Here is a 22,970-nt window from a genome sequence, read left to right as displayed (position 1 = left end):
TCTTGTGATTTATCTTAAGTTTTTAACTTAAGATTTTTAACATTACAATTTATATTTTTCCAAGCACACAACACTTTAAAGCAAAGTTTAGTTTGAAAAGAATGTGCAGGAAGGATTGAAAAGCATGTGCTTGAGTTCATTATCTGACGCATGCAGATACACACCAGAACCTGTAAACTTAAAAAATACTGAATTACAAAAAACATTTAAAAAACAAACATGTTTCATTGATATAAATACAAAAATGCTTATTAGGAACTATATTTACCACACATTATACTGGGCAAGTAAAAATTGTTTCTGGGCAAATGAAATGTGAAAGTCACTTAGCCTTTGGGCAAGTGGTAAAAATCCTTAACGTCAACCCCTGGGAACTCTAATTTAATTCTTTTTGATTCTCTTAGAAATCAATTTTAATGCCATCAACAGGTACCCATGACTCATATATAGACGGCAAATTCCTTCTTCGTCTTTAGCGTCGGCAGGCTGCAATTCCTCGTTTTCCAGTTACTTTTTGTTGAAATTTGCATTTTCTCATTCTCTAGCTTTTTCTCGCTAAATAAATTGTTTTTATAAATATTTTTTTTCTAAATAACACATTTTAAATGCCAAACTATTAACATTTGATGAATTTTAATGCCAATTCAGGCCTTAATTTAAAAAATAATTATTTAATGACCTGCAGAAAACCTGTAAACTGTTGATTTGTTGAGATTTTTTTTCCAGAAGAGAACGCTCAGAAAAAGAGCTAATCTGTAGCAGCAGCAGCTGTGTGGATTAAAATATCTGGCAGATGTCACATGACCTCTGGTTACAGAAGGGGTATAAAAGACAGGACGTGTTTAAGGGCTAATCTGGTGCCTGAAGCGAGCTTAAACACCGGATCACAAGAATAAAGCTTTACCTGCTCCAACCTTCAGGATGGTGGATCCATCCTGCCATGGATCAGCAGTTCAGGTGGTGAAGGAACAGGGTTAAGGAGGAACGCAGTTTACGCTACTGACGGCTGCTTAGAGCAGGATGTTAATCTGGACCCTGCCTCACACCATGCCACCAACCTGGGCACTCAATGAGAGCAGGATGCAGTGATGAAATCTCACTCTCAACTCTGGCAAACCGCTCCATCGGCTTTGTTTGCTCAGCTTTCTTTCTGCTCGTTCAACATCAACATCTCTGCGCTCAAGAGTTGATCACCCCTATCAGCCGATCACGGCACTCATCTTGAAGTGTTGCATTCAGATGGATGAAACCAACTAATCACAGCCAGGAAATCTGAATAGTGCTGCTACAGTGAAGAAAACAACAAATAAAGTAACACATACAACTGAATGATATAAACACACTAAAACTGGACATTTTAAGTAATATTTTTGCTTTCTTAAAGATATTAAGTGACATTAAAAAAATTATTTTGTCAGAATAATTTCTGGGATTTTGTTTCTTTCAGCTCCTGAGAGCTGATGCAACCCTTTCTCTGGTGTTGCTGTAGAAATGACCATATTGTATCCAGAATAAATATTATTTATGATTTTACTGCAGATGTCTGAGAAAAACCCACATGAGAAACAGCTTCTTTACCTTAAGAATATGTCTCAAAATTTCTGCTTTTTCTTTTTTCTGCTAATTTTTATTTTATAATGAATATCAAAAGCCCTGTTACTGTTTATTCACAGCCTTTATCGTAGTAAAGGTTGTTTTCATCCATGTGAATACAGTATTTGCTTTAGCTGCATGAAGAAGCAGAAACGAAGCTGAGAGCAGGCAGGCAAGCAGTGGAGCAGGAATACAGAGAGAAGGAGTGAGATGCTGCACACTAGTCTGAGCGCTAAGGTCAGTGGCTAAATAAAACAATACAGCATATCTAACAGTCTCCTTTTCGGTGCAATTTCTCACTAACTAGGGTGACAATTTCCACAAATCATTGGGGAATGTTTTTAGCATCCTGATTAAGAAGATCTGCTATAGGTTTGCTTTAGTGTGAGACAGAATCGACAAAGACTCCTGGATCGGTTGAATCGATTTTGTGGCTTTAAAGTCCTCTCAGACTAAAGGCTGAATGATTTTGTCAAACAGGGATCATTTTCAACCAATATTGTGGTTTTATTTCTATTTTACTTTGTGTTACCAACAGGTAAGGAGATGTTTTACTCCATGGTTTCATTTGTTTATAGTCCATTGTAGCAGGACTGTAACCTTTGTTTTATAATATTATAATTTCTGTTAGTCTGCCTGGATCTGCAGGTTAGCTGCAACTCGCTTCCTTCTTAAAGCGTGCTGCCGCCATCTAAAGGGCTGGAGTCAGGAAATTAGTGTCTCATTCGTGTTAAATCTGTTTAAAACTAAAAGCCTCTGACATTTTATTAAATTGCAATTATATTGTAAATGCCATTATTCGCCCCGCCTTAAAACGGACTAAACACATCTGAGGAAGGTTTCAGACACTTTTCTGGGTCTGTACCTAATAAAGTGGCCAGTCAGTGTAAGAAATCTGCAGTATCATGAAGCATCTAGTTACAAGTGGGAGATGCTGCAGTAGGGCTGGGCGATATAGAAAAAAAGCTTATCGATAAAAAAAAATGCATATTGATCGATATCGATAATTATTGAAAAAATTTGAACACAAACACAGACTTCTAATTAAATTTTTATTTAACCAACTTTTTTAACCATAACAGAATTGTTTTAAAGAAAAATAACTTAAGAGACCTGAGTTATGTTATTAAATACTGACAAAGAATAACCTAAAGTGACCAGAAAAGTGACCAAAATAGATATAACAAATAAATAAATGGACCCACCCACCCCCCGGCCACCACCCGCATTCCTGCTTTAACCTGAGTTATTAATTTGAAGTTTCTGGCCCCTCAGCATTTTTCTCTCAATCGTTAGAACTACGTGGGAAACTGCCCAGAACTGAATATATATATATATATTTTCCCGAAATTCCCGAAGATTCCTCGGAGGAGAGCCGCACCGGGGCCTACACAGCTCGTACTCCTGCGGCTGTGAGCGGCTGAGATGATAAAAAAAAAAGTTGGTTTCGTTATCAGACTGGTTTTCACTGGTTCCCTACACATTTTCCAGATGACTGTGGTTTGTTTTTGGTCCGACTTGCCATGACCGAAATACTGCCAGACTGCCGAACTACAAAAACCTTCTTTGGAACAATTCCTCCGCCTCTCCTTGCTGCACATCTTCATGTGCTCTGTGTTGTGGTTTGAGAGGGCGGGGCTTTGTGACGGCATGCCTGGGTCCGCGATTGTGATTGGTTGGGAGGAAGCAGTGACTAGCATAAACCTACATGCTAGGCTACAATGAGAAGGAAGGAAAACTGCGTTTCTTTTTTATCGAACTTTTATCGACCCTCTTTTTTTCTATTGCGCCACACGTCTATCGATCGATATATATCGTTATTGAATTATCGCCCGGCCCTATGCTGCAGAAATTTAACTGAATAAAACATAAAAAATTTGTTTTATCAGCATATTTCTTTAACATGCAAAAAGATTTTAGAAGTAAAGCTAATTTTAAACCCACTTATAAAGGGTAAATGTTCTCCTAATGAAAGCATCTCAAATAGAAACAGCGTGAAGCCCTTTGCATCCTAAGAAGCAGCTGCACAGAGCTTGATGAACTGCCTCCAAAAGAGCCACTCTAAGTCACTTGAGGAAGGACGGATGGGAACATACCGGCCCTCCTGCTGAGAGCCTCTTGGCTGCTCCAGCTCAGAGCCTAACCGCCTCCTTTAAAGGTGGGTGGGGGGGCTAAATAAAGGCAGTTTACCTTGAGAGCCTGCAGCCTGGCCTGCTCCTCCTCCAGGGCCTGCTGCTTCTCCTTCTCGTCCATGCGGCTGAAGGACATGCCAGTGGAGGACAGAGATGAGACGGCACTCGACAGGGTGGACGCTCTGGAGAAGAGAAGAAGAGAAATCAACAATGTGTTAGAGCTGAATGGAGAGCGGGGGGGTTCTTTAAGATCAACTGTGAGTGAGTGAGTGTAAGTGCACCTAGTGTCTGCATTAAACTCCTTCGTCTTCTTGCCCTCCAGGGAGGCCAGGTGCTGCTCCAAAGCCTCCAGGAGGCTGCTGGGGGCCTGAGGTTCGTGAGAGCACCAGCAAAAGACAAACAGAGATGTTCACCAATCTGAAAAGGCTTCTGGGGAACATTCCTCTCTCTCAAATGCAAAAAATGAAAGAAAAACAAAATGAAATAAAAATCCCACACACATGAACACAGCACCCAGAGTTAGTCGGTCTCTCAGGAAGGTAACGGAGTGCATCAGGCTCCAAGAATAGCCATGGCAACATGCAGCAAACACTCACATTGTTAGCAGAAGAACAAAGGAGGAGGTAGAAAAACAAAGAGTGAGGGAAAAGGTGGGGGAATAAAGGAGAGACGGGGCTCTTTTTTCCCTCCTTGCTTCAAATGAGCAGAAGGCGACGATACCTCCAGCAAACCCTTTCTTCCCTCTACCTTTTTATTTAGCACTGCTCTGAATGCCAGGATTCATTTGATTCGTCAGATTTTAGATTCAATATGTTCCCACCCTTTACCTGTTGCACTTTGAAACTATTATCCTACACTCCATCTTATTGCCTGTCCAGAAAATAAAAAAAAAACCCGCCATGGAGAGTGCATCTAAATGACTCCCATCAATGGGAGGCTAAACATAACTCCATCTAAATTAGTTAGTGAACAGGTTACTAAGGACTGTTGCTATGCAGCTAAAGATAACAGTTCAGCTTCAGATGGAGCAGGTGGAGCTCCAGCTGCTGGGCAAACTATCCTGTGGTTGTTAGGTGCTTCATTAGTGGTTAAAAGACCACAGAAAAGAGGAAGAAAAGCAAAGGGAGAAATTAATTCAAAGTGTAAAAGAAAAGAAACATTCAAAAAAGGGGGGAAAAAAAGCCCAGCAGCAGCTAGGAACTCATTTAGCTGAAAAAACACACATGGGAAATTCTCCCACTGTGCAAATATGACAACGTCATGTCTGCCCGTCTCCACAAGAATGCTGCTGGCAGAGCAGCAGACCTGCACACAGATGCAGAAACTGCTGGCTAGATGATGGGACCCTCCCAAAACGTCGGCTGGCAGTTAAAGAGACAGCGACATGCAACTTAAAAAGAGGTCAACTCTGACTGTAAATCTACTTAAAAGTACATTAACAAACACTTCTAAACCCTTTGTGCACCTGGTCAATATTAGCTCTACCAGACAGAAAATTAGGTATTTAAACCATCTTCTAAAGATCTAGTGTATGAATACTAGACACAGACCAGTGTGTTCTACGTAAAAGTTTTCTCTGAAGTAAAAAACAAAATTCATGCAAAATACATCCTAATCTTCTGGTTTAAAGCACCAGTTATTTCAGCCATTACAGAAAAATAAAGAGATATTATTTAACATGATGTTTTTTGTCATTTTAAATTTTACACACAAAGTAACACTGTGAGGCTATGAGTTCTAGTGTTTTTAGACTTGACTGCAACATGTGGAAGGCGTAACCTATATTTTCTGACTGACGATTCTTCAATAAAAGGGTAATGAAACAGAAATGAGACTTTTCCATGGTAAAACCTGTGTTATGCCAGAATATATGGCGTATAAAGTGCGAACTAGATAAGTCCAAAAGGAAGTGTTCTTCACGCAGCAAGATTCTGGTCCTCCTCCTTGCCTTGTATTCTTCAAGGAAGATTGCTACCATTAGCCAGCTTGCTTTGTCCATTTCTGTCCCTATTCTACGAAAAAGGGGCGATTTTAACAGTGATTAACCTAGTTATTGCTTGTGTAACTTTTTTTTCTACTGTGTAAAGGGGAGCTGGTCAACTGACCACAGCAAACTGCTAATGTTGCTGATGTCCCATCCACATAAAACCATAAAAGTCAAATTCACATTGCAAGAAAAGTAGGAACATAAATAACTGTATTTCCCCTTTATTTGAGCAGGTCTGACATTTAGCCAGTGGAATACGATGATTTATGTTTAGATCAAGAAAGAAAGTAACCATTCCTATGTTAAATTGATAATATTCTATTTTGGGGCAAATAAATACAATTTCCATCGTCAGAAAAACATATTTACTTGAACTTAAGCAGTTGTTTTGAGAAAGATCAGATTTTGCAGTGTATATAAAGGCATCAAAATGAGCTCTTTGTTCTCCTTAAAATAATTAAACATAAATTTTAAGATAATTTCAGATTTATTGTACATGCAAAATAGCAGCATATATTTCCTTTAGGCATACCTCAATAATATATTGCATGATATTAATTTAATAGTCTATAGATTTATCAATTTAAGCATTATAAAATATTAATCTAAAACCTTTCAGTACATACTATCTTATAGTTGTTTTTTTTATCAGTACATGACGGCGAATAAGAGTTTTTGAAACCAGAGCTCTTTAAAACCACCATAGGAAACACTGGTCCGTGTCGAGCAAATACTTTACGTTAAACTTTTAAAAGATGTGGATAAAAGTCAGCATAAAAATGACAATAACTGCACTGTAATAACCAGGCTATTCACTATTCTGTCAAGCACACAGGAGAAACGCTGTCGTGCATGACAAACACGATATGAACACCATGTAAGGAGGAGGATGGAATTCAGATGAGTGACAAAAAAAAAAAAAAAACCTCTGCAGAGACTTCCTCATGCAGATGAAGATGGAGGGGTGCAGGAGCGAAGCCTCATTTTCTATTCATGAGCTTCCATGGCCTTTTGTCGTTTGTGTCAAACCTGCCTGTGTTCATATTTCTGTGTATGTGTGGCGGCTATGAGCAATCCACCTGAAGCAGACACGCGTGAATTAACCGACTCGACATCGGGCCATTTTACAGTGGAAAGAAAAATAGATGGTCATGCCTGTAAATGCTCAAGGTGTTAAAGTTGCACAGTCTGAAACAGTAGGTATGATCTACATGCAGAGTCGTAAAGGAAAATTCCCCTATTTTTAAACCAGGGCACCATTATTCCACTTCTTTCTGTCTCTTAATAGAATCAAGGCCCTTTAGAGTGTTAAATGGACCGAATCTACGTCGTTTTTTTCTAGCCATAAAGAGCATTTCACGCACTTTACACAAGAAACTCACTTTCTTCCAGTCACAAAAATGCTTACAGCTATAGACAGATCCACAGACGGCTTTGGGTTTAATCCCAAGCGGTGGATCTAAATAAGACAAAAGGAACCTGGAGAAAGATCTCCAAAACTCTTAGATTGTAAGAACTCTGTGAGTCCTATTGAACAACAGCCACCTGAAAACCTTCAAAGTATATGTTTGAAACCACATGAAGCTAAGATCAACAGCTAAGAACTCTGTCCAGGGTTCCTACAGTTTATAAAGATGTATTATTATTAATACCAGGGTCCTGATCAAAGAAGAGCTCTGTTTATTCATCAGTCACAACTGAACAACAAACCCCACTATGTTCACAGCTCTAACACAGTTATCCAAAATAACACAAAGTAGAATCTGGGAACACTGACCTCTCAGCTTCTATCATCTTTAAATCATTTTCATTTAACTTTTATAAAAGTGAAATTTATCAAAAAAGAACAAAAAACAAGATAAAAACCTTTGATTTGGTTTTGTCAGCATGGCTGATGCAACACAACCTGAACTGATGAGCATTTAAAGATTTTAATCTGTAAAAAAAACGACAGCAACGCTTTAAAAAGCTGCCTTTTAATGTTTACTTTGAGTTATGTAAAAACCTTACATCAATAAGAGGCAAAAAGCAAAGACTTTGACCATTACCCTGCAGAATGACGCTAAAGCAACATCAGACTAAACGACTCCAGGATTCTTATGCAACACTGAGAAATTTCCCCCAAAATGTCCCTGCTCAAAAAAAAACAACCAAACAGAAAAGTCTAGAAAAATAGAGCCTAGGTCAAAGGAGGAATTTTCCTTTATGGAGGTTTGAGTGGTGAAGCGGTACAGTTAGTAACCCACCACCTACAATGTATGATCCTTTAGTCTTCTGCAACAGAGTAGGAGGGGAAGAAAAACACTCATTATTGACTGCAAATACAGCATTATTCAACTCAGTCCACAGACTACTGCAAACATCATCGATTTTACGGGAACCCTGTGATCAGGGACACGTTTCTCACAGATCCAAAATGTACAAAAGATTTTAGGATGTTGAGGAGGAAAACAAGCCACCAAAGAGGCTGCTTGTTAAAAAGCTTTCAGTTAAAATGATAATAAAGACACAAGGCAGTCAGAAAAGCTACGCACATAATGTTGTTTTTAGTCCAGCTTGTATGTAAGTTTGTATAAATATAACATTACAATGTTAATAACCTTTGTATATCAATAAATTGAGCTCCGACAGTCAGCCAGTGTCGAATAGAGGCTCTTAGTATTAAAAATTGATGAGTAAAGGAGCAGCAACAGGCACACAGAGCAGAAACAGAAGAAAGTGTGTTTATTGCAAACTGAAAATGTTCAGTTTTACCAAGCATTTTTAGTTTAGAGATTTTAATCGTTTAATGTTTTTTTCCCTCTGATAACATCTACATGAGACACCCGAACAGTCCGACTATAATCGTTTAAAGCTAACGGAGAAGTTGGCCTTTTCAATCCAGAAAAGGTTTAAATCGTTTGGGGTAGAATACATCTTTAAAAAGGTAAAAGTATTCAGGTACCATATAAGTTGGTAGTTCATCAGACTGAGGGAGAGAAGCTAGAGAAGGAGAATTTCAGAAGATAACAGGAAGGCCAAACAGTTTTATTTTTGTCCTTTCAAGCAATAAGCTGCTCTCTATCAACGATCATGTTATGAATGCAGATAATCTATCGGTCAAGAATGTACATTCTCTGAGGTTCTACACCCATGAGTTAATGTTTTAGCAATTTTAGACATGCTAGTTATGAGTAAGTGTCAGATATTAGCTTATAAGTTATTTAGGTTTTTCATTTATATATTAATAGAAAATGTCCACCCACTGGGAAAACATGTTTTCTTTATTCGTTGAATGTTAGCCACCACCTTCAGATCGGGAGTATTAATCTCCATGGCAAAGACACACAGCATGTTCATACTGGAAAAATTATCTAGAAATAAGTCTTAAATGTGCTAAATTAAGTGTATTTACCCTTGATTCAGTAGGTAAATTAGATAGTTGTGCCAATGGAATGAGCATTTTCACTCTTAAAATAAGATAAGTTGATGATATTCACTTGAAATAAAACAATGCCATTGTGTTTTTTTATTTTAAATCTAAATTGTCTTTTTTTTTTAACACAGGGCTAAAAAATAAAGTTATCACTTTTCACTGCTCTTCTTTAAATATTAAATCAAACTAATAATGATAAATTGCTTAGCCATTACTGTGATGTGCATATAAAAGCAAATCATTCTGTCATTTCATTACCTTTAAAAGATAAAAGACTTTGTTTTCAAATGATGTCGAATCACACGTCTGATATTTAAACTGTTGGCTAAGAGAAAATTAAACTAATGAGGCCCTCGGAGCAAAGTTTTACATCAGTTATTTAGATCAACTGATGAGCAACGATGAAAACAAGTCAATCATTAGATGCAGCTCTTTAAGTGACGTTTCTGGATTTTTTTTTTTTTAAAGGGGATATAAAAAAATAAAAACAGAACTAAACTAGTTTTTTTTTTTGCTATCAAACGTGGATCAAAATCGGGGACAATCTGACCGAGAAAATAAAGTCAAAGCGAGGTAAACAAATACAACAAAGAGCATTAAAGAAAACAACTTTGCTTCAGGGAATTTTAGTCAACAGCCTCACAGCTGGATGAAAAGCAAATTAAAACATTTGATGATTAAAAGAAAAAAATCCGATTCCTTATCCAGGCAGAGATGCTCTATTTTTCTAAACCCTTTCTTCTCTTCATTATGTTTGTTCTCCTAATTTCAAGGCACGGTCTCATTGTTTTCTTTTTTTTTCTCTCTCTTTAAACAAATACGAGTCTTTTCATCAATTTAGCTTGTGGCTTAGGGGCCAAACTGAGGCACCCCAACCTGGATCTATAACGAGAAATTAGGAGGAAAGAGAAAGCAGGGAAGGAGACTTGGGAAGAGCCAAGAGAGATACCTTCAAACAGATCAGGTTAGACATGATGGCAGGTTAAAATACAGCTAAATATGGGAGAGAAGGTCAACAAAAGGATTGTTTAAGAGGGGAAAACAGTTAAAAACCCAGAATAAATATGGTGAGTTAATGGGTGAAGGCGTTAAGGACAAGACGAAGCGTCATACACAGCTGGAATCTGAAAACAAAGGGGAGGACAGACGGAAAAACAAGAGGAGCTGGAGGTGAATAGAGAGGTGGAAGGTGGCATGTACACTGACCTGTGAGAGATCTGGGATGTCACCCTGATCTATTCCAACTTGCTGTCGTCAAAAAACAAAAAGAAACGGAAAAATAATAGAAAAGGAGGGGGAAGGGGGGGCAGGTGAGGATAAAATGGAGAAGAAAACAAAAAAAAAACAAAAAACAAGGGTATCATTACCTCATGCAGTGGCAATGTGTCAACAGAAACAAACAAGCAAACATGTGAGACGTCTGAACCCAGAGTCAATGGCGGCGATGACGGATCCATGGTAAACATGGCTGACTCTTGAAGGTGGAGCAGGCATGGATGAAGCCATGAGAACACTTAAAGAAAACGACACCGGAGTCCAGAACATGGCCTCTACGGGATGGAAGACGCGTCAGGACACAGATAAAGATCATTAAACGTCCTGGTTCTGAGTGGGACTCCTAACATGGATGCTACTGGTTCTGCTCACGAAATGTGTGAGGAGTTGGACTATTGATGATACACTCTAAAAACTACCTTTAATTAGACCTAAATGGGTTTCATTTGGATTTTAGTTGACCGACCAGAACACAGTAGCTGAAGATATATGATAAAAGCTGTGTTTTAAATGATCCAACTTTATTCCTTAGTCTTCCTCCAACAAGCTTCAAAGAACATCTGAATATAGACCTTTAATAAGGTCCCCTGTGTACTGGAATTTATTTAAGGGAATCAGTTGAGCTTTTCTCTGATAAATTCCCAGTAAAATCGGTTAAAGTTTAAAGTTGTAGGGAAACGGCTGATCCAACCGTAGCATTTCTGAATTCTCCTGAGTGGTGCACGACTTTACAGAAGTGAACACAGTGAATGTGATTGGTCGTCTATCAAGGGGGTGGGATTGTTGTGGAGGAAGGTTCGCAAGGTTCGCAAGCATTTTGGTTGTGGCCGGTTTGTCTGAAGCATCTTGCTAATCAGTTAGCAACTTAGTGCTAGTAGGGTCCCAAAGGGAAATTCCATTGGGACCAAGTAGCACTAAATTGGTGACTTAGAAACAACGCTGTCAAGGAACGCTATGGACAGAGGAAACATGCAAGAGGAGGAGAGTTTTGTATCAGAGGTCGTGAATGAGTCTCCTCCGTCATACATCTTTTATTTAGAGGAGGAAAGTGGGGACAAAGTTGTTGTGGAAGAGGACGCCAGGGCGGCAGAAGCTTGGTTTGATGTAGAAGGCTTACAGCCGTACATGTTTGAGCCCTTGCCTCGCAACGCTGCCAGTTCTGTTAGCTCTCTGCCTGCTGAAGACACAGACGCCCATCCCCGTGAACACTGGGACGTAAAGTAAATGATTATTATTTCTTATTTTAACAGTTGCGTATTTTAGCTGCATCATATGAATCAAGATGCTATGACCGAAAAAAATGTGATTGACAGATGACCGTTGATATATGATTGGATGAATTTAGGTGTTCAGGCTGACGTTTAGCTAACTGGCCTGCATAAGATAACAACAAAAAACCCACAGATTTTAAGACAGAATTTTCTTTTAAATTAGATTTTCTAAATTTTGGGACAATATTGTCTGATAAAGAGTAGATTTATATACATGTTTAAGCCAGAATGATTTTACATTCCCTTCCCTATGACCTTAATAAGGTCCCTTCTGTACTGGATTTTAGTGAAGGGAATCAGGGTAAAAGGGGGTGAAGACAAATGCACCTTATGTTAACAGTTGTGCTCTCCTCAGATAAACTCCCAGTAAAATTGGTTAAAGTTTAAAGCTTCCTGCCTCGGACGAGAGCAAACTTAAGGTCGTAACAAAAACATCTCTAAAGGGACTTTGAGCTGAGCTCATTTCAGCCAAATGAGTTATGATCGCTGTTGAGTCTGGAGGAGCTTGATAGCACACAGCTGTCTGCTTCATGTATCCTGTTAGTGCGCTGCTTTATGAACCTGGGTGACCCACGGAGATACAGCTCAAAATAAACGGACACTTCTCTCCACCTGATTCAACTCTTTGCTTTCCTTTACTTCCTCCTCCATGTCCTTCAAACATTCCTTTGGCTCCAAGGAGAAAGTCATGTGTTGAGCAAATTTCACTACTCAGGCAGTGAAGCATTTTTGCTCAACTTTGGTAAATATAATCTAATATTTATTATCTTTACAGTGATGTAGGAGCACCTTTAATTGGCACCAAACTGCCTCCTTTCTCCCTAATTGTAATCTTTCCTGCTCTGACAGTTTCCACCATATTCTCATTTTAAAGCTCCATGTTTCTCCAAACACTAATTTATTTTCTTTTTGTAGCAGATTTTCTGTAAATTCTAAACATATAAAGGAAAACAGTCAATTATTTTGTTTTTAATCATTATAACAGGGTCATCTTCAGTGGCGGCTGGCCAATAGAGCACGCTAGGGCGCCGCCCAACGACCCTGATTAAGACATAAAAAATATATATATATTTTTAGTAATTTAATTTTAAATTAACATTTAAAATATTTCGAAATATATCAATATGTATTTCTTAGATGTGCAAGATAAATATTTAATCTTTAATGACCAGTAAAGCGTCATTAAATTTTTTTGTCCAATTGGTGACGTTTTTCTTCCCTAGGGCGCAAAAATCTTTGCCCAATGACTCTCGTTAAAAGTTGTATATGTGCAGTAGATCCAATACAAAGATATAGGAGAGCTCGGGGCGCAGGAGAGCTGCGCCCTGTGGTGACAGGAAGTATATTTGCTCACCACCTCCCGCCACAGCGCAGACGTTTTGCGGGTGATTGACAGGTCAAGTCGCGGGAGTTGAAGACGCATTGGAGAGATTGAGAAAGAGAAATGGTGCAAGAACCGTCCTTTTCCAGGACCCGGTTTAGTAAAAAGGCTTGGCTAGCTAGCCTGACGTAGTCCGACTCAGTCAGAAAATGAGTCTGATACTGCTCCATAGAGCTGTGATTATGGGGCGTGTTTCGAACGAACCAGGAAAAAAAATGCCTCTGCACTCAATTGGATAGACCTACAACCAATAAGAGCAACAGAGTGCGTGACGTATGTTAAGCGACGCATAGTTGTTGTCAACAAAAATCTAAGCGTGCAGTTGCACGCCTATAATAAGAAGATGAGACTTGATCGCGTTTCTCTGTTCCGCTTTTAAAATTAATTTGCTGTCGATATCTTCTAGAACAGACCTAATAGCAGAATCTACTCACCTCAACTCTCCAGCAGCAGCCATTATTGTTGTCACCCTAGCGCGCATTGGTCACGTGGTTGATTACGTTACTGTTGGTCATCTGTCCATCATCGTATAAAGCCCGCCCTGACAATTTGATTGGATCGCCTGACAGTGGGTGATAATACTTGCGCTACTATGGAGCAGAGCCAGACCGAACTTCCCGACCTCAAACTTTGTGGGCGGGACTAAGTTCGGAATGGCACCCAGGCTATTGGCTAGCAGCATGTAGCTTTATTCTGCTTTTCCTGCCTCCTTTTTCAAACGTCAGGATCTGACCCAGCACGGATAAAGAGAGCTAGGATTGATTTAAGGCACTTTTCAGAAAAGGCCAAGGAGAATAAACAATCTGGAATATTGTGTACTTTTTCTAGATGTTTGTTAAGTTGCATAGTCTCTCTTAAATAAACACATTCTCAGAAAATAAATAGTTTTTATATACATAAAAAACTTGAAGCTGGCTAATAGCTTGCCCAATACTAAACTGGTAATGTTTTTAGTTTTTTGACACCATATTGGACCATGCAAAACACAGATTTATCTTCACAAAGCTTCAGAAAGGCAAGATTTATGTACAAAAAGTAAACCTGTACATGAAATTATGCTTTGTGTTTATAAAGTGTTTTTATAATATTTTTTGCTGTTGGCATTCATATAAATATACTGGTGTGATAACTTAATATACCTTATTAGACCCTGATTATGAACAATCCTTCTCTGAACACAGATTCTTTAGAATCAAAGTGACACGTGACTCGTTTGTTCCTAGAAGATTGAGAAACAGGAAAAAAGAAAAGCTTCGTTTGGCTTCTGAACTGGGTCCAGTTGAAGAACCAGTTTGAGTCACTGCAAACATGGATATTTGGCAACATTTTTGCTTTGTTTGCACTTCCTGTCCAGAGGTTTGAAAAAAAAAAGAAAAAGAAGAACTCTCAGAGAGGGCATTTTCACCAGACTATTGGATTACATGAAAAAGCACTTTGTGCGTGCCCAGTGGACAGGACAACAGAAATGGAGTTTTATGTTTTTTTTTTTTTCTGGTTTCCATTAAACATGTGAGCTAACAAGGTGACGGCCTAACAGGAAGAAGCAAACAGCAGAGATGAAGCTTTGCGTAGAAACGGTTTTAAGTCAACCTTTACGGGATCTACTTTAGAGGTTTCCACAGCGGACATCGCCGATGTAACGCCTACCCCGCACCCAGCTGGGGCACTAAACTGTCAGAGAGTTTTCAGAACACAGACTAATAAAGTTTAGATTAAAATTAACCTTAAAAAAAGAAGCTTTTGTTATTACAGCCTATGGCATCAAGGTTAGATTATAAGAGAGACAACAAAGCTTTAAGCGATAAGATTACCTCTGATCTTAAAATAAACTGAACAAATCATTTAAATTTAGTTGAGGGTGGGGAAAAAAAACTTCCCTTGAAATTTAAATTTTAATCTCTTAATGCCTTCAATTTAACTTTGTCTCTTTATTCAGTATTTATCCAGATTTGGAGAACACTAAAAGTCCTGTTCCAGGCTGAGGTCTGCTGATCTATCTGCAGCTAAGCTGTTTGCCTTCATGCTGTGGAACTACAAAGCCATCCTGGGGCACATTTTCATTTAAAGCTGCACGATATGTCCACTGAACCAGCAGCTGATGCTATAGACTGATATCTTTTAAGTCGCCACATCAGATCCAAAGCAGACGAGCTGGGATTTATTGAAGTTTGGGTCAAAAAAATTAAAAAACAAATTCAAGCTTAAGGATTGGGCTATGAAAACGTTCCCCGACAGCCTCCAGACATTTAATCTAAAAACGGAGGAACTCATTATTTATCCCCTCAATATCTGCTGCTATTCTCTACATTTTAAACCATGCATTTAGTCTGAGACTGTGCGGGGAGGTCTTTAAAGCGGAGTCGTAAAAAGACGGGAGACATTTAAATGGGAACATTTCCCTCCGTGTCCCGTAGAACACATCTGCTTTCTGACTGTCTGCTGAAACAACAGACAGACCGGAGATGGAGCAGGGCGCAGCGGAGGGGAGGGAAGGAGGGATGATCTGTGGGCACCGGGGAAAGGAGAGCCACTCGGGTATCCATCTTTGTCAAAGGGAGAAAGAAGAGCGAGGCAGAAGAGAGGATTAGGCGGAGGGAGCTAACAGAGCGCCTAACCACGTCCTCCATCTTATGGTTATTTTTGGCCTATATATATATATTTGAGTGCGTTTTCATGGAAGGTGGGGGGGGGCTTCGTTCAGCAACGCTGTGTGAGCAAAACTGCAGCCGGCGTGTGAAAAATGACCACATTAGAAGGCCTGGTTGAGAACATCTGGTTTTAAAGCATCTAATGGATGTTTGGGAGCGTTAGAGGACAGAACTGGAGCTGCCAACCTAAATAAAATCCAATATTCAGAGATGAGACCCGTTTGAAAATTACAGTCCTGATTTGTTCGTGTCTGTATCTCGTTTGTGTGTTTGGGTACCTCTGCCACTTTGAGGAACTCCGACAGCTTTGTCATCCTGTAAAGAAATTTCTTGTAGATGTCCAGAGCGTCTTTACACTGGTTCTTCTTCATGTCAAAGTATTTCTCTATGGGAAAAAAACAAAGGACAGTCGAGGTTTACATGAGGTGGAGGATCAGGACTGAAGCAGGTGTGTGTTGGATCTATGTTTACATATCTAGTAGACAAAAGCATCTGCATGACTGAAGACATAACATATAGACCTACATTACATATCCACCAGTACTAAAGGTGTGATTTTAATAACCTCTGCTGTTATGTATCCCCTTGTTTAAATGGTCGTACTGAAACATCTCCACATTTTTCTCCCCTTTAAGCAGCACTTAAAGGGTAGAAATCCGATAATCTGATAACAGTTAATGCTGTAGCTAATAGCTCGTCTATCTGATTAACATGAGATCATTTAAGGTCGTAGGGAAACAGCCGTTCCAACCGTTTATCCCGAATTCTACCGAGTGGTGCACGACTTTACACGAGCGAATAAAGTGAATAAAGCAGCAGAAGCTTCCAGCCGTACATGTTTGAGCCCTTGCCTCACAATGCTGCCAGTTCTGTTAGCTCTACGCCTGCCGAAGACACAGACGTCCATCCCCGTGAACACTGGGACGGAACCCAATGGGACCGAATTTATGTGTACAAGCTGATGTATAACTAACTGGCCTGCATAAAATTACAGGGGAAAAAAACAGATTTTAAGTCAGGATTTTTTTTAATAGAAATTTTCTAAAATTTGGGACAATATCGTCTGTTAAAGAGTACATTTAAATACATTTTTAAGCCAGAATGATTTTACATTTAAATATGACTTCCCTGTGACTTTAAAGCCCAGTGTCTCTGCTGTAGGTACCAGATCTGCTCGGGTTCTGTGCATGCCATTGATGTTACGTATATCAGGGGTCTTCAACATTTTCCAGGCTAAAGACTCCCAAACTAATGGGTAGATGGAGCAGGGACCACCTAATTATATATATTGTTTGAAATTGTGTTATATCAAACTGGTACTATAGTCACTCCATTACATATGGAGTGATGTAATGAAAGCCTGGGATTATTAAAGTATTTCTGATTCCAATTCCGCATTGATGGGACAGGTGTTGTGAATGAAACTGTGCCCAGTGTGAAAGAGCTCCAGTGTGTCGCTGAATGTGTGCATTGATGACTGAAAGACATCTTCTGCCTCCATTTATCTGTTTACTACAGTGTGATGAATTCATGTTAGTGTGTATTTAAAGACATTTAAAATAATGGAAAAATTGCGGTTTAAACCATGAGTGGCTTTTTGCACCCTCAATAATCGCTCATAATCGTGGCTGAAAATGATAAACCAAATAGCAGTTGTAAATAGCCTGATAAACAACACTAAATGTGAGATTAAATGTTTGATTTAGTCTGCCCCCAATGAATTAGAGCTTGGAAGATTGTTGATGAGAACAACCCGTTTTTCAAACCGCTCTCTGTGCCTATTGGCCAACGCTCGGACCAATGAGCGCAACTGACTGTGACACAGTAAGCGCAACAGAAAGCTGGTGGGGAAGTGTAAACAAGCAGCCTGTCAGTTAAACGGTGAATACGTCCTTCTGAAATATGAATGAGCGTAGAGTCTCTTAGCCTAGGAGGCACGCTGGTTGACGCAGTCCTCTCAACTTCGGAAATAGTTTTTTTAATTACGAATTAAATCAGTAAAAGCACCATACACTGTATGCAGAATTATTAGGCAAATGAGTATTTCCACCACATCATCCTTTTCATACAGTACATGTTGTCCTACTCCAAGCTGTATAGATTTGAAAGCCAACTACCAATTAAGTAAATCAGGCGGTGTGCATCTCTGTAATGAGAAGGGGTGTGGCCTAATGATATCAACACCCTATATAATGTGTGCTTCATTATGCAACTTCCTTTCCTTTGGCAAAATGGGTCAGAAAAGAGATTTGACAGACTCTCTAGCCACCAGTTGTGCTATATTTCAGAGCTGCAACATGTCTGGAGTGCTGGTAAGCACAAGGTGCTCAATACTCAGGGACCTGGCCAAGGTAAGGAAAGCTGAAAAAAGGCCACCTTTGAACAAGTCACACAAGACAAAATGTCAAGATTGGGCCTAGAAATATCTGAAGACTGATTTCTCCAAGGTGTTTTGGTCTGATAAAATGAGTCTTGATGGGCCAGATGGATGGGCACCAGGCTGGATTAGTAAAGGACAGTAAGTTCCTTATCGACTCAGACGCCAGCAAGGTGGAGGTGGGGTACTGGTATGGGCTGGGATCATGAAAGATGAGCTTGTGGGACCTTTTCGGGTTGATAATGGAGTAAAGATCAACTCCCAGACCTACTGCCAGTTTCTGGAAAACAAGTTCTTCAAACAGTGGTACAAGACGAAGTCGCCATCATTCGAGAAATAATATGAAACTTTGACATTAAGGAGTCTTTTGGGTTGATAGAGAACACAATTATGGCCCAATAATAAACATAATCCTCAAAAATACAACTTACCTAATAATTCTGCACACAGTGTATAATGACGCTTTAAAGTAGAATATTCTCGCCTCAAATTATCTTAAAACTTATTTTTATTGAACAACAGCAACAGAAAAGAGAATTTTTAACTTTCAATTGAACGCTCCATTGAAAGTTTGTTTTGCATAACTTTAAACAGATAAAGATCCAGAAAATCCACATTTCCCCTTTCTGCAAAACCCATTTGTTTTATATTACTGTGAAACCTAAAAACACAAATAAAATGTTGGTTCTTAGAAATGGCACCATATTTCCTAAAGTAAATATTTAACAATAAATTATCTTTTATCAAAAAGTCGTGTAACATTTGCAGCTGTAATCAACTTACTAACCGACTCAGGGCAAAACGGCTCTTTGGATTTTACAGATTCCCAAGGTTGCAGAACCGCTGGTAGCAACTATTAGACTTAATGATTCAAAACTACATAAAAAGGGGTGAAGTGTCATAATTTGTCTTTTCTATTTTTTTTCTTTATTCCATTGGGGGATCAGTAATAGAAATATACTGATACATCAGCCGTGTTTTGGGTTGACTTTAAGGTTTTACTTTTATCTGTAGATACGTGCATTCTTCCCCTCATTTGCTATCTATTGTTAATATTTATTTTGCTTGGTAAATAAATGCTTCTTTAATGTTTAAACAGAGACCTCTGTAACGCTTTTTGTGTCATTTTTCCATATGCAAACAGAGGAAGAAAAAGCGACATTAGCAATATCAGCAGCACATATGGACATCGGCATCAGTGTTAAAAAACAAAACTGTACTGGTCAATCTCTGATTGACAAACTAGAAAAATATGTTTGTTCAGAATGATCAGATAAATAAAAAGGACTTCTTTATGTAGCTGTTATCCTGAAGATTCCTATTTTAAGAAGCCATAATTAACATTTTCTCTTTTTATTAGTTTTATTAGTGTCTGACTGTACCATAAAATACAATGATAATATTTTAAGTCCATATCAACCAGCCCTGCTGGACCGGTTGGACCAGGAAAGACTTTGACTTGTTCTCAGAAAGAAGGCGACAGCGCTGGTGTTGCTCCAAAGGTCATCGGAAGCAGGGCAAAGGATCAGCCATCAAAGCTACGCTAACTGCAACATTTAGCTAAAGACTCTGTGCAAGCAGTAAAGAACTATAAATGGGTACATTCCATCCTCCAAATAATTTATTACATAATGTGATTAAATGTGATCAGATTTAATAATACAACTAAGTAAAAGTAAATAGCATCCTGAGCAGCCAGAACTGATTCTGCAGACTTAAGGCTACATCTAATAACAGATAAAGGGATCTGCAACATTTAAAAAGAGTAAAAATTATTGTTGCACACATTTGTGAAGGGAAATAAAGTGGCTTTGTTTTTATGATGCGGAACCCTGAGGGATTAGGTATTTTTAAATGCTTCCAGTGCTCCATGAATGTTAAACTTTAACTCTTTGATCCAGAATAAAAAAAAAAAACTAAAAAACAACATTCCCAGAAACCTGCAGTGCAGCATGTGTTTGTGCGTCATGCATTGTGTGTGGGTGCAGCTTCTTTGTCTAGAGATAAGTTCCGCATACGGAGCAACAGCCTCATCATCTGTTGTCAGTCAGCTTTAATTTCCAGATCTCTTTAGCCTAATCAGAGTTATTTCAGGGCTGCACATGAGTTATAGTAGCTAACCAATGAATCAAAAAGACAGAGATATAGTTTGAGCATAAGAAACTGTGAACAGGTTTATTGGGTATGAATGTATGGAGCTGTAAAATATAAGCCAAAATTTTGTTGAAAAACTGAAGAAAATAACCTGAAAAAAGGTTGTAAAAAAAAACAAACAAAAACAAAAAACTGAAAAAAATAAGTTTGTTCAAAACATTTCATACCTAAATAAAAAAAAAAAACTTAAAAAATAAAAAAAACTAAACAAAAAGTAAATTGTTTTTTTTTTTATACCTGAAAAATAAAAACTTGCTCAAAAAAACAAAAACAAACTAACATTACTAACAGCTCAACACAGCTGCTGAACAACCTATTCCCAGCTGTTGCATTCAGGGACCGTGGGAACTGGAAATGTCTTTAAAACATCATCAATATTCTATGTGCATGTGAATGGTTTTGAAAATAACATCCTTCACCATTAGAAGCAGTTTACATGCATATATATATATATATATATATATATATATATATATATATAAAAACAATGTATGTGTTTGCGTATATATAAACACGCAAACATAATTTTTTTCCAAACAAACTTTTTTTTTTAAACAAACTTTATGGTCCTAATTTAGCTCCATATAAATGTGAGCATCAGTTTCTAGAAAGGACTGGGAACAGCTCTGATCCACAGGAGAAAATGTTTTTCCCTTAACCTTGTTCCGATCTTAAAAAAATCTATTTAAAAAAAAAGCCAAACTTTCTGAGTTCAGCTGTTGTGATGTTCTAATTTGATTGCATGTAAGCTAAAGAAGTTAAAGTTTGTGATTGCAGCATTTAAACACGTTCCCTGACCTGTTTTCTGAGCAGAGTCCCTCAGCTACAGCTGGGATTTTTACCAATGAATTCTGTCTGCTTTCCATGCAGCGCTGCCTGAAGGCAGATCTCAAAGATCAACACGTGGAGGCCTGCAGAGATTCTCTAGATTAGAAACCCGTGGATGATGAAACGCTTCCGATTATTAAAGATCTAAACCAGGAATTATTGCGACTAAGCTTCTGGACTACTTCCCCGTATAAACTCCTTCCTCTTTGCTTTATAAACACTCCAGAAACACTTGGATAATAATCGATTCCTCAGCTAATGAACACTTCCTTCCGGAAACGTGGCAAACTGCAGTCAGAACTGACATTAGCGTGACATGCTAGTGTGAAAGAGGTGTGCTCTACCCAACAGGTTGATGACTCCTTCATTATAAGCAGCAAAGAGCCTGATGGAGTCTTTGAAGAGAAGCATGAAGGCCGAGTTGATCACTCCGTTGGTCAGCTCGTTAGGATTGGCCTGCAGAGAGAAGAGACAGAAATCAGATCGTCACCTTTCCTCCCTGGGTTTAAGGGAAAGCACATAATCACAGGCTGTTTGAAACGTCAAGAATAAACACAAAAACAGCCAGAGGCAGACTCCCTCACACATCTGCTCTGCATCCCAATTAGATCCTTAAGTCATTTTTATCAGCCTTTGAAGCTCGCTGGTATAAAAGACAAAAAATCCCTCCACCCGACTCCAGTCTCTGCTCCCTTTAACATGACATCGGTCACCATTCCAGCTGTCCTACGCGCCATCGAGCAAAAGGTCTCGAAGCTTTCGGCTCTGATTGGAAACCAAATCGACCGTGTTGTTGAAGCAGACGATACCTGGAAATCCAGCAGAGCGTCCAGCTGGTTCTGGATGATGGGCAGCGTCTTGATCAGCTTCTCTGTGTTCATGGTTCGCATCACGCCGTCGACACTGAAGGAGGAGCACACAGACACAGTTACACAGCAGGCCTGGAGGAGGAAAGCTATACAAATGTTCTAAGAAATTAGGAATCGCTAAACGATGCAAATTATGAGTGTAAGACTAGAGCTTTGCATTGCTAAGCTTTCTATCTAATAGCAGAGCTTCAGGTGGGGGTGGAAAGGAGCTCATAAACGTCTGGAGACACATTTTTAGAAAATTAACGAGACTTGGCTCAGAAGTCTGACACAGGTCTTTCTGATACAACCTGCTGGAAAAAAAAAAAACACAGCTACTTATTTTTAAACCCCCGGCTTCCTCCTGCTGCTAATAACTCACAAACAGTGGGTGTCTTTTAGAGCTTGAAGGAAAAATACAGACTCACTTCCTGGCTGAGAGAGTGAGAGTTTGCAATGATTAACATTATGACTCGGTGTGAAAGTGTGGTGGCCTCATTAGTTTAAAGAGAAAAAATAAAAACAGCTAAATATTCAACAGATACACAAAGTACGGGACTGTTCTCTTTACATTTAGTAGAAGCTACTTTGATCCTGGCACCCAGCTGATCAAAGGGTTTCTATTGGGTAAAAAAGATGTTGGGTTGCACAGAATCTAAATCAAGTATAATAAAATTTTTAGTTGAAAGATAAGAAACATGAAAAAAGCTCCAATGGTCACCATATATTTGTGTACTTGTGTACTAGACCATAAAAATGTAGAAAAATCATGATGGTCCATCAATCCGTCCATCTTTATCTGGGGCTGGGTCGCAACGGCAGAAGTCTAAGCAGAGACCCCCAGACTTCCTGATCCACACACACCTCCTGCAGCTGCTCTGGGGGGACCATGAGGAGACACCAGCTCAGAGACAGTCCCTCCAGCGTGTCCTGGGCCTTCTACGAGGCCTCCTCCCAATAGGACCTGCCTGGAACACCTCGTGAGGGAGGCGATCAGACCACTTTCCAACAGCCAGAGGCTTCGTGTGCGGACCGGGTCATCGAGGCACCCCGCCTTGACT

The 22,970-nt window shown here is 39.1% G+C and overlaps 1 protein-coding gene across 1 annotated transcript in view; it reads right to left on the bottom strand.

Annotated features, from left to right (window-relative positions):
* Positions 1-22,970, bottom strand: part of si:ch211-200p22.4 (phosphatidylinositol-binding clathrin assembly protein) — a 143,028-nt gene that overhangs the window by 46,194 nt on the left and 73,864 nt on the right. Inside the window, exons 5-11 of the mRNA XM_038302106.1 lie at positions 21,871-21,964; positions 21,406-21,517; positions 15,981-16,087; positions 10,334-10,375; positions 7,966-7,986; positions 4,007-4,092; positions 3,784-3,907 (exon numbers count right to left, since the gene is read on the bottom strand). Coding sequence (XP_038158034.1) covers positions 3,784-3,907; positions 4,007-4,092; positions 7,966-7,986; positions 10,334-10,375; positions 15,981-16,087; positions 21,406-21,517; positions 21,871-21,964 — 586 coding nt within the window. The remainder of the gene's footprint in view (positions 1-3,783; positions 3,908-4,006; positions 4,093-7,965; positions 7,987-10,333; positions 10,376-15,980; positions 16,088-21,405; positions 21,518-21,870; positions 21,965-22,970) is intronic.

The sequence above is a fragment of the Cyprinodon tularosa genome, unplaced genomic scaffold (genome assembly GCF_016077235.1).
Source record: "Cyprinodon tularosa strain WSP-4 unplaced genomic scaffold, ASM1607723v1 ctg482, whole genome shotgun sequence".
Classification (NCBI taxonomy): domain Eukaryota; kingdom Metazoa; phylum Chordata; class Actinopteri; order Cyprinodontiformes; family Cyprinodontidae; genus Cyprinodon; species Cyprinodon tularosa.
Note: the sequence above shows the minus strand (reverse complement) of the source record. Positions and strands in the feature narration are given on the sequence as shown.